Source organism: Nelumbo lutea, chromosome 1 (genome assembly GCF_056320005.1).
Source record: "Nelumbo lutea isolate HS-2025 chromosome 1, American lotus-T2T, whole genome shotgun sequence".
In the NCBI taxonomy this organism is placed as follows: Eukaryota; Viridiplantae; Streptophyta; class Magnoliopsida; order Proteales; family Nelumbonaceae; genus Nelumbo; species Nelumbo lutea.
This window is the reverse complement of record NC_142684.1, coordinates 61116605-61129323: the sequence shown is the minus strand read 5'-3', so window position 1 is coordinate 61129323 and position 12719 is coordinate 61116605. Positions and strand designations below refer to the sequence as shown.

General features: G+C 33.7%; 1 protein-coding gene across 3 annotated transcripts; it reads left to right on the top strand.

Annotated features, from left to right (window-relative positions):
- Window positions 1-7583: 7583 nt before the first annotated feature.
- On the top strand, window positions 7584-10531 carry LOC148874818 (protein SULFUR DEFICIENCY-INDUCED 1-like). Of its 3 annotated transcripts, none has more exons than XM_088942211.1 (5): window positions 7589-7841; window positions 8005-8872; window positions 9105-9317; window positions 9489-9644; window positions 9794-10531. In XM_088942211.1, exons 2-5 carry the CDS (start codon window positions 8834-8836, stop codon window positions 10274-10276), a joined length of 891 nt encoding a protein of 296 aa, XP_088798337.1. In that variant the 5' UTR covers window positions 7589-7841; window positions 8005-8833; the 3' UTR covers window positions 10277-10531. The 3 variants fall into 3 exon arrangements, with proteins under 3 accessions (XP_088798339.1, XP_088798337.1, XP_088798338.1); XM_088942212.1 differs by having other exon boundaries at window positions 7593-7841; window positions 8005-8857; XM_088942213.1 differs by lacking the exon at window positions 8005-8872 and having other exon boundaries at window positions 7584-7841.
- Window positions 10532-12719: the final 2188 nt, after the last annotated feature.

Here is a 12719-nt window from a genome sequence, read left to right as displayed (position 1 = left end):
TTCAATAAAGCACATGTTTCTTTTTTTTTTTTTGTTTTTGTTGTTTTTATCAAAGGCTCACTTAAATGCAAATTTACTTCTTTTTTATTGATGTACTTTTATATCTTATTATCAATGTAAATATGCATTGGTCTGTCATTTATCAATGCATAAATGTAATGTTGACAAACACAAACAAAAATGAATCAGAATACAAATTTACCCTGAACCGGGGTTTACACTCCATTTGCGTTGTTTCAAAACACAGCCTTAAGAGATAAGAGATAAGAATAAATGAACAACCATTAAATTTGGTACCTGACTATAATTACATTAAAATGTATATTATTATTGGTGAATTTTTTTTCCCTAAAATTATTAAATATTCATTTTAATTCATATATGAGGGTTTTTGTTTGTCTTTTAGGGGTATTATTGAAAAGCAAAATGTTGTATGATTGCACTTTAGATTGTGTTTGAAAATGATGTAAATAAGTGTGAATGCAAATTTGTAGAGTGTAAAAAGGTTCATATAAATTGCAAAGTTGGGTTAGTTTTGCAGTGACAAATTTACCTTCTTACCAAAGAGACTTTTAGCTGTAATGGATGCAAACATGAATTTCAATAAAGCATATGTTTCTTTTTTTTTTTGTTTTTGTTGTTTTTATCAAAGGCTCACTTGAATGCAAATTTACTTCTTTTTTATTGATGTACTTTTATATCTTATTATCAATGTAAATATGCATTGGTCTGTCATTTATCAATGCATAAATGTAATGTTGACAAACACAAACAAAAATGAATCAGAATACAAATTTACCCTGAACCGGGATTTACACTCCATTTGCATTGTTTCAAAACAATGCAAATTTGGTACCTGACTTTTGTAAGGAAACTTCAGAGGTTGTTATTAATCAGAGAAAACTCAAACTTCAGAGGTTCACATTTTCTCTTGACTTTTATAAGGAAGTACAATCCCTACTTCATTTCATGGTTCAATAAAAGTCTTGATTTCTTGCCTTCAAAAAAAATAATGACCTTTCCAAAAAAAAAAAAGAGCAATTACTCAATAATATTCTGTTGAGAGTTTGTTCATCAACTCTCTGAAGCATTTTGAATTTTCACTGCTCAGAACTCAGAAGAAGAATCTACCATCTCAGGGTTTCAGAAATGTCAACATGGCTCTTTACCGCCCTTCATTGACTGCCAACGAGAGAGTCTGTTCCAGAGTTCCTCTATTCAAACAAAGAAACTTCAAGTACAAATTGAACCGTCAGCATCAATGAACCAGTCCCACCCATTTAATTAATTATCAAATGCTAGAAGCTGCATGGGTTTGGATCTCCATCTTTGATATGTTAGACTGTTCCCTACAAGAGATGATCCCAGAGCAACAATTAAAGTCTTGATTGGATCAGACTGTTCTCCTCTGCTTGACACTGGTTTCATGTAGATACATCTGCATGATCAAATGGCTTTTACCCATCTTAAATTAATGATCAGTATATTGTGAATACATGGGCCTCTTGTCTTAGAGTTTGGAGCTGTATAGATATTGATAATGATTCTCTTAATAGAGCTCACCACCCAACACAGTTTGTTTAGCATCCATCCGGCCATGGCCACAAGTTCTGGAGTTTCTTGATGACTCTATTATTGTTAATTATTTACTTTCTTATTCTAAAGATTATTCCAAGGATTGACCATTCAGTACTATTGGATGAATGGATGTTGAATAATAGATCAAACGTAGAGAACTAAGTATGTCATAGCCCTAGAATTCAGCTTCTCATTTTTTAACACATGTTCGTTATCTGTTTATCTCAGTCTGAACATGGCATTTGTCCTTTCATGAAATGTCCAGGTTCACTGAAGATAATAGGCCCAGTTGAATCTGGCTGCTTTTGAGGCCAGGTTAATAACTTAAGTAGTCAATGTTCCAATTTGTATATCATATGTGCTATGTGAAATACTAAACTAATTAAAAGCATACTAATGATGCCACACTCCAACTAACTAAGTTCTCTTAATATATATTTTGTTATGACCAATTAGCCATCTGTTCATTAATTAATTAATACCTATTGGAAGTGATAACAAAATTTGTATATTTTGTTTTTCTGTGTATATATATATTTTCCTTCAAGAAGAAAAAAATGGTTGCTTATGCAAGAACAAGTAGTCCTATTTTAGAGAACACGTTTAGGGTTTTGTGGGTTCGAGATTCGCCGAAGCTTCATTTTTGTGCAAGAATATATAATTTATAGCAGGCTAGTCTGAAATTTGATGCAAATGCCACTTGCATAGGACATGAATGAAAAAGAAAAAATAGTATTAATTAGTTTGTGTAGAAAGTAGATACAAACCCTAATTGGTTGTTTAAGATATTATTTAGCTTTGGAGAACATTATCTTACTATAATCATATATTATAACGTTGACCTTAGCAAATTGATCAGAACTTTGCTTCAGTTTTTTGCACTTCTAACCCTATAAATGTGGACATGTATGTCTCTCTGGTGTCTAATTAAGTACTTATTCCTGCAGTAAATAATCATCTTGATCATCTATCACTAGTGATCAAATTTTCATTCAATGGTAATTTTGACAGATATATATATATATACTCCTAGAAGTTAATTGAATGGTCTACATGACCCCTACTTTTAGTTGGCTATTTGAGCCTAGCTCATCAAGACAGTATAAGGTTTAAGTTCGAGTCAAAAGTTCAATTCGAGTCAAAAGTTCATAAGCTTGATTTCGGTTCAAACTAGAGATTTGAGTTCGGCTCAAAAGTTCATAAGCTTGAGTTCGAGCTTGGCTGGGCTGTGTTGATACATGGGTCATAGGCATCATGACACAAACCCGTAGACCTGAAACTCCAGGCCCAATACGACCCTGACCATCGTGTTGGGCTTGGCACGACCCACGTGCCATCATGCTGTGTCATGCCATACTGGCCCAAATTTGGGCCAGGCCATGGCGAGCCACGGACAGCACGACCTGATTTATACCTCTAAGTCAAGCATTTCATGAACCAAACTCGAATGACTCATAAAAAAGGTTGACTCGTTGCCACTCCTACATGATTCCCATATTGGACCGACTAGCATATTCAATCATAAGAGGTCCCCATTGGCAAGGAAGATTTTGTAGATACATAAGATAATATCTTTTTAATTTACAATTACCTGTATCAATCTTAAATGTGTAAGCTAATTAAGGATTTCATCATGGTATTAGTCAAGAAAGCTCATTTGAATTGGGAACAATTGAAGGTAAGTTTCTAACTTAAAAAAATGTATTTTATTTTTAGCCTTAGGAAAATAAAACCAAGTGATAAAAAAGCCTTCTATTTTATATATATCTTCTGGTGTTTTAAAATTCAAACCAGAGCTTATGACCATTGAAGCAGGTGATGGAGAGGTTTAACGGTTCAAATCTCATCAGCATGCCGGTCAAAACTATAAGGGAAAATTATGTGATGGCTTAAAGTTTTAAATATCGAATTACCCCCAAAAAGGTGATTCACTTTATTTAAGACAACAAAAGGCAAGTTGGGTTGAACATAAACATCCCCTATGACATCATTGATTGCTTTTTCATTGTTCACTTTACACATTCAGTATGTGAAAGGAGGTTTAAGTATTTTTCACAAAAGTATCTAAATCACCCGTCGTGATTTCATAAGCAAAACGTGTAAAATTCTAGAAATTGAAATGTGGGGGAGAGAGAGAGCAATGGTTTTAAAACATGCACACACAAGATTAAGAAAAAGGGAAAAACAAAAAAAATTTGAAGCTAAAATAATTTTTTTTGTTAAAATGAAAAGAAAAAAGGGAAGAAGATACATGAGATAGGTTTCTAAAAATAATATTTTTGTGTTTACAAACACAATTGTTTCACTGTGAACTAATCGAGTAGGAATTCTTGCAAAGATGAAATCTAAATCTCTCACGAATCTAAAAATTAAGGAAAAAAAGGAAAAGAAAAAAAAGAAATTAATTATATAGCAAGCACTGATTAATATTAATATGTTTGGAGAAATTACAATGGGGGAATTGAGAGATGAAACTGGTATAGTAAATTTAGAGGAATCAAAACTACAAGAAGTTTATTGGTAATAAAAGTAAATAATCTTCAATTGGAGCCACATTAGAATTGTAAGAACCATGATTTTCGAACGGCAGTTGATTAGGATAGTTGGACCGTTTGGCCCGGAAATCAATTCCATTTTACCTCAAACCCGATTCCTAGCAAAAAATTATTGAATTGATCAATGACCGACTGACCCAAGCGGTTGAACTGTTGAACAAACCATTCATTTGAACCAGATGATTAAACCGTCGACCTAAAAACCGATGCCAGGATAAGAACCACCATCTCTCTAGCTCACGTGGACCTTCCCAGAAGGTTGTAGTTGGTAACTAGTTTGTAAAGTCCGAGATTGAATTCAAATCCCACCTTCACAACTAATGACTAATAACTAACCTAGTTGTTTATCTGAACAAGACAAACAAGTATCAGGCTTCATAATCTACAAGATGTAAAAGATATCGCTAGATTATACACTTGACCAACAACTTTGATTTGTTCCATGGTTTGACTAATGGTTTTGTTGAAAAAGAATGATTTTTTAGGTGTATGCTTTGTAAGGCTGTGTTTGATTGCAATGCAAATAAATTTGTATTAATGCAAAATCATGACAGTGCAAATAATTTAATTGAGTGTAAATTTTGACCCATTTTTGTTTCAAATTGTAACTTATTTTTTTATTGCAATACAAATGAAGTGAATTAAAACATAAAGCAGAATAAAGTAAAACCCCAGATAAAATTAAATGAGAATTTGTATTTTTTTTTTCATTTGCACTCTCATGCATTTGTGATAGTGCAAATAAAACTGCACTGCAACCAAATACAGCCAAAATAAACCACTTTTATACTGTTCTATGGTTCAACTAGTACTACCTGATTCAATTTAGTACAAGTACTCAAGCCTTAATTTTAGCATTGCACCTTGTATTCTTTAATGTACTTTCTGCTTTCCTAGGTTGCACCTTAAGGTTCATTTGAGAAGCTCATCAATTTACTTTTTACCTAATCGCGCGAATAATATAGCAGCTTTCCCAAAGTACTTCCATACTTCCATGGGAAGTATAACCTAATGGAGGAAATCAAGAGCCAAGATAGAAAGATTTTCCTATACCCTAGCAAGAGCTGCAAAATCCATTTTCTGCAAACTGGTGATTAGGTTCAGTCTTTTTTGATCAAGTGGGTAAGTGGATATATGAAAACTTTTGGATATAAGACACCAGCCTCAACATGATAAATAAGATTCATGGTGTTTGAGGCATGTTTGTCTTGTGCTTATAGTAAAAATTCATTAGACAGGGTTCCTTGTACCTTTGAAGTTTTATATTAATTAGGGTTTGCTAGAAACCTACTTTTATAATTAATTAGGAGTAATAAATTATTGCTACCATATTGCAAAGGCAAGGACAAAACTGTCTCTCTCCCAAGAACAAAACATGTGCTAAGCTTGAAAATATTGTAAGTTTTTTACAAACCTTATACAAGATACCAACAAGTTTGAACCATTCAATGGTTTGACATGAAGGCCAAAAATTTGGTTTTACTCAAAATTGAAGGTTTTCTTTTTCTTTTTTTATTACATGCATTTTGGAAATTTAGGGATTCACTTATATATTAATCCATATATAAGCTCCTTTAATTGACTATTCAATGTTCAAAATCCTGCCCTTCTCAAACCCTATTTCAGCCTAAAACTCACCATGATGAATTTTCAACATTTCTCTTAAACTCACCACAACTTTTCAAAATGTCTAAAACTCACCATGTCGGTAAGTTTTTATTTTCCAAAACTCACATTCCTTTTAGGCACCGTTAATGCTTCTTAACAGAGGTGTCCATGCCAGCACAAATAACAAATTTCATGACCAAATTACCCTTGAATGGTGAGTTGTTAGAGGAAAAGTGGTATTTTTTCAGTTTTCAATTTTCTTGTTTTTTGAATTTTTAGTGTTTTGTTATAATTTCCAATGATTTTTATAATTTTTGTTTTTTTACATTTTTCTATTTTCTACAATCTATAAATTTTCCTGTATTTTATTTATTTATTTGCAATTTCTGTATTGTTCTATAATTTTTGATGTTTTTTCTACAATTTTCATTTTCTGATTTTGCATGTTCTAAAAAAGTACTCTATATAATAATCAAGTGATCTAGAAAAAAATGCTTAATCTGGCCATTTAATTTGTTCATCATATATTGCTATTATTTGCTACCTTTCCTTTTTTTTTTTTCTATTCTTTTACAGTCTAAATGGAAGCAATAAAATATATATCTAATTGAGCAATCAATTAGGTTGCTTAATTTTGAGTACTAGTTCTATTTATCAACATTTTTTCCTGCCAAAACATGAAACCAACAGTATGTCTAAAAATTTGGTAGTCTCATTAAAGTGAAAATCATGCAAAATTTGATGATAAATTTAAATTTGTAAAAATTTAATAAATATAATTAAGTTGTTGGGTGTAACACATGACTAACAGCACTAAGGTAATATATCTTTATATAGGAATTAATGAAGCTATACTGAGCTCATGATTTTTTATATTAACAGTTGGAAAGATATTTTCACTTCCATTTTCAGCAAAAAGTATATAATAATAACTATAAATGTAATTAAGCAAATTACAAATAAATACCCTATACTTAAAGAAGTGGTAACACTCAACCCCCAAACTTTATTTGCTACAAAGGCCCTCCTGAATTTCTATATTTTAATTCGGGTTGATGGTGAAAGTAAAATTACTTGATTGCCTATTCAATATTTTATGTGCTGACAACAACAAATATCAAAGTGATGATGAAAATAACCATTTTAATATAAAAGAAACGTATAAAAGTTAGATTTTAGAAATACTAATATGAAAGGACAAAATTGTCTCATGAATTATTAATAATATAAAGGTTAATTTGAAAATTTAAAGATATTTAAAGAAATATTTCTGATAGAGTGCCAAAATTGAAGCAAAATGTAGGAATAATATATTATTCCTAACCATAAATAAGGTTTTAAATTCAGAAATCAGAACTACCCTAGATTTGAAATGGAATTTTGGGTATACTTTTTTTTTTCAATGAAAAAAATATTATTTTTTATTAATAGTTGATTCTATATAGCATAACTATATAATTTATCTTTTTAATTTTTACAAAAAAAAATCTGAAATTTTGGAATATGAGTTGCACTTAAGGAGAGCCGTCGGATTGGAAATGAGTGATTGGGTCATAAATGCAGTAGATTCCAGTATTCCACTCCAGTAAAATACTGTCAGAGGAAATTCCATTCTTATCAGGAACGCACGTGCGAAGAGCCAAGCGGTAGGCCGGTAGCCACCTGAAATAGGAAGAAGTCACACGCGTCAAAAGAGTCTACGTGGCTGGAGGAGTTAGTCGGTAGCTTTTGGGTGAGCTGAGCTGGAGAGAGAAAATCCCAAATAAGTCGAAACTGGACGCTGTTTCGTCCAGATTCATTTTTCCCCATTTCCCTCTATATATTACACCCCCTCTCTCTCTCTCTCTCTCCAGAGCTTCCTTTAATTTCTCTCTCTGGAGCCTCCAGCTCCCGATTCGACGTTCCACCGCGCCCGAAGTTACAGTAGAGAGAGAGAGAGAGTGCGCTTTAGGAGAGAGAAAGAGTCCGGTAGGGAGAAGAATGCAAGGAGGAGGGAATTCGAAGATGATGAGTCCGAGGAAAGGAGAGAAGGATACTTTCCACGTTATTCACAAGGTTCCCTCCGGTGACGGTCCTTATGTTCGAGCTAAGCACGCTCAGGTATGGAGATTGGAGATTTAATGACCCTGTCTGTTTTTCTCTTGCAATATTTTTCATTCGATCTGAGTTCACAACCGGTTGAATCGATTTTCCTGTGTTGAAATCTGCAGAGTACAGAGATCAATGTTTTCTTCCATTCTTCTAATATTGTTTTTTTTTTCAGATTTTTCTCTTCGTTCCTGTCGTGATTTTTAGAATTATTCCCTGAGTTTTTCGAAAAACAGAGAAAAATAGAGATCAAGAAAAGATGAAAATGGAGTTTTCACGGTAAATTCCGCGAAAAAGAAAACAGTTTTCAGATTCTCCTTTCAACTCATTCGTCAATCTGGGCGGTTCATGTGGTGGACGAGTGTGCTGGCTGGGGACCACTGAAGGCAGATCCAAGTGATCTGGATCGTTAGATCTGTATTATCAGGCTTATCTACTAGGTGGCCCACTTTACTCACTCAAATGAAGGATCTCTCTCTCTCTCTCTCTCTCTCTCTCTCTCTCTCTCTCTTGTCGTTAATTTCATTTCCGGTGATTTTGGCGGATTCTGGAGTTGTTGACCGACTCGTCCAAGACTCGGCGTCCCGGCCGGTCGACGTATCCCCTCAGCTCAGTTTTCTTCGGATCTCATTCTCAAAACTTCAATTCAATTTTACCTTGTACCGTCCGTCAATCTCTTCTTGACCACTTCTCTCTGCTCATCATTCCTTTCATCTTTTGCCACTGTTGCCCCCCGTTTTTGTATTATATTACTAAATAGCCCGATAAGAACAGCGTAGATTCCTGCATATCGGCGCACGAAGCACAAAACAGGATTAAACAGAAAGAACGACGATTAGACGCCCATGGTTCACGAACTGGTACGCAGAAATTTAGAATGGGAGAAAGAACAGTTCTTGTGATATCCTTCTCCGGGTAAACTGTACAATTCTATGGGCATCAATGGTCTGAAATGAAAGAGAGACGACGAAACAAAAGTCTCCAACATCTGCGTTTTGATCTTGATGCAACCCAGCAGATCGCATTCGGTGATTTTTCTCAACGTGGGTGGTGGGATAGGAGATCTATGTGTCTGCTTACGTGTTTTGGACGATACGCAGTTTGTCAAAGGCTTTATTTTCTTCTTTTGTTTTTTTTCTCTTCTTCGTACCAATCTGAATTAATCTCTTGCATTCACTGGTCTTCTATTTTCCAGCCGTCTAATTTCCGTAGAAACTGGATTTAGAATGCATTAATTGATACCTGTTCTAATTGATTCTCTGCTTGCTTTTTCAGCTAATCGAGAAAGACCCAGAAGCAGCAATAGTTTTGTTCTGGAAAGCGATTAATGCCGGAGATAGAGTAGACAGTGCTCTCAAGGACATGGCAGTGGTGATGAAGCAGCAAGATAGGGCTGAAGAAGCTATAGAAGCTATTAAATCCTTCAGAGATCGTTGTTCCAAGCAAGCCCAAGAATCACTCGACAACGTTCTCATTGACTTATACAAGGTTTTTACCTGAATCTCCAATGCATGTGATCTGATAATTAATAGCTTTGCCATGCACAATAATCCGCTCTGATTTTCTACGAACTGAACCCACTTCTCGATGTGTATGATCTGCCAACTTTAAATCGATTACATCTTTCACTAATGGTCATCACGATAATGATATTTGCAGAAGTGCGGGAAAGTAGACGAGCAGATTGAGCTGCTGAAGCGGAAGCTTCGGATGATTTACCTTGGAGAGGCCTTCAATGGCAAGCCCACCAAGACTGCCCGTTCCCATGGCAAGAAATTTCAGGTGTCCATCAAGCAAGAGACATCCAGAATACTGGTATACCTGCAGCTAGCTTAAATTCCTTACCAGTAACTAATTAATTAATACTAGATCTCAAACTTGCTTCAATTCAAACACCTGATCATGTGTTAGTAATCTTCTCCTTCCAATTTAACTAACCATGCATATACGTACACTGTACACAGGGTAATCTCGGTTGGGCCTACATGCAGAAAACAAACTACATTGCAGCTGAGGTGGTATATAGAAAAGCCCAGCTGATAGACCCTGATGCCAACAAAGCCTGCAATTTGGGCCTCTGCCTAATCAAGCAGGCTCGATATGATGAGGCCAGGTCTATTCTAGAAGATGTTCTTCAAGGTAGACTACCAGGATCAGACGAGATTAAGTCAAGAAACCGTGCAGAGGAACTGCTGCAGGAACTGGAAGCACAACAGTCAGCCTTTTTGTTATCAACACCTTTGGGCCGCCGGGTGGAGGAGCTGCTGCAAGATCTGGAGTCATCGCAGCCAGCAGTCTCATTATTTTCAACTCCTTCAGATTTCAATATAGAAGATGACTTCCTGGAAGGGCTAGACAAGATGATGAACGAGTGGGCTCCATCTAGATCAAGGAGGCTGCCCATCTTTGAAGAGATCTCTTCATATAGGAATCAGTTAGCTTGTTGAATTAATTCTTGTTTAATTTCTTTTCTCTTTCTTTTGATTTTGTGTGTATGTTCGGTTGGGGGGAGAGAGGAATGGATAGATCATTTTAGGTAGGGGTGCCTGTGTAAATATCAGGCATGTTGAGATACATAACTGTTTATACAATGTATAATCAAACATGCAGGGTACCCCCTTGTTCTTGTCGTAAGACTCCTGAACAAATAAAGGTAAGATGGTTATGGGTTTGGATTGACCTCACCCATCAAAAGCTCTAAACTTTGATTTTCCTTGGACAGTTTGTGTATTTTTTTTTTGTTTAATTCTACCTCTATGCAGTGTGCAGGATTCAATAGATCAAAAGGCTAGTGATGTTGTTCAGCCAAAAGAAATAAAGTAATAGAGGATGAAACAAATCAATTTTGGAAGAGATTTGAGCATTAATTTCAAAGTTACTAAAATATATGAGAGAAGAAACTAATGGCACAAGGAGAAATCAATGGCTGCATTAGATTTAAAAGTTGGAAATATATGATTTCCAAATTTATAGCTTCTAATCAGCTGTTATGTTCTTAGGGGATCTCTCATTTCTTAGAAAATCTGCAATTAGTAGTGTGCTATTCTGTTTAGAACATTGTTAGTAATTGAATTTCTGTTTTTAGGAGCTTCTCGAATTCTAATTTGGAGTACGTAATCTGCTGCATTTTTAGTAATTGCATGGTAAATTTCGGTTTCAGTTAAAGCTTTGAAGAGTTATATATACATGCACATGTATGGTCCTGAACAAGAGAAATGAAGGAGAATTATGTTAATGAATTTTGTTCTTTCCTTATAATTGTTCTTTTTCTTCTCTTGAAATTAGTGTTTGAAGAATCATATAATTTCTTATTTTCTCTGTTATTTTTTGGTAGTTTTTGCGCTAGTATGGAAAAACCAACAACTATTCTCTAGATTTTAACCTAGATCTAGATTTAAAACATACTTTGTTGAATTCTTGAAGTTTAAGGCAAATTAAGGTTGTCCATTGAATTTGCCTTCTATACTTTTTCTAGTCCCTATATTATCACCAGTGTGCTCAACACCCCCCTCTAGTTCAATTATTAGTTAGGTTGGTCAAACTAGAAGTCAGTCCTAGCTAGTAATCCACCTGGTTGAACCATCAAACCCCTTGACCATTCATTGGGTCATAGGTTAGACATTAAATCTTTTTTTTTTTTTTTTTGGTATTTTGTACATTGTGTGTTTAGCTAATTTAATCATTAATAACAAAATCTTCATTTATCATACTTACTTTTATTTAATATAATATAATATGATAAATATTATGATACCACAAACATGGAAATTTTTTTATTTGAGTTTTTGTATGTATGCATGTTTGTAATATAAGCATGTATTATTTATATAGATATCATATATAATTACATAAAACTTACAATTAATAATTTCAATATTTTGTATTTATATAAATTTATAAAACTTTTCAATTTTTTCTTTACTTTATAGACACAAATTATAAAAGAGATATGGATTAAATCCAAATCCGATCCAAGTTTGATATATTGGATTAGAATTTGAATTGCTAATGTGGACCTAACCCTTTTTTATATGAAATATAGATTGATGCTATGTTAGTCATTTATTTTTTATAGAGATATCCATGGGTCCTTTCATAAAATATTAGATTAATTAATATAAAGTTAAGTTTGGGGAGAATCAATAATAATATAAAATATATTGGTTAAGAATGAGCCAGCCAAATAATATAAAAACTATGTATATATGTAATTAATTTTCTTTTAATATTTCTTTATTTTAAATCACAGGGACAAGGCTTAGATGTTGATGATGATAATATTGTTCTTATTATCTTCTAAAATGAGATTTTGGTTCATTAATGTAGGCTCCAAAATGGCAATTAACCTTGATCTCCCTCAACACGCACACACAAACAGAGATCCATGTTTCAAAATATGCATGAAAATCCTAATTAAGCAGGGGTTTTGGCTTGTTTGAACACAAAATGTTTAATGAAAACTTGGACCAACTTGACAGTGGTCTTATGAACACAAAATGTTCATAAGGGTAATTTTAACTGTAAAAAAAGAGATAAATCATTAAAATAAGGAATGTCATGCAGCCTTAATGTCGTTGAGATGTTACAAACGCTTTCATTTATTATGTTTATTCATTCTTTTGAGGGGGCAAAACACTTGTATAAAACTTCTTTTATTTTCTTATGATGTCAAGTTCGAAGAGAATCAAGGAAAAAATAGTCTTTCACTGAAAGAATGATTGATTTTTAAGATAATAATTAGTACTTTAATAATGTAAATAAGTATTGAATATCAAGGTATTAATGGGAATTTTGATGCATCCATTCAATCCAATGGGAAAGAATTGATAGGTTGTATTGTATGAGAATTGTTATAAGGTTCAGTTTGGGAAGAATATAAACACAAATATG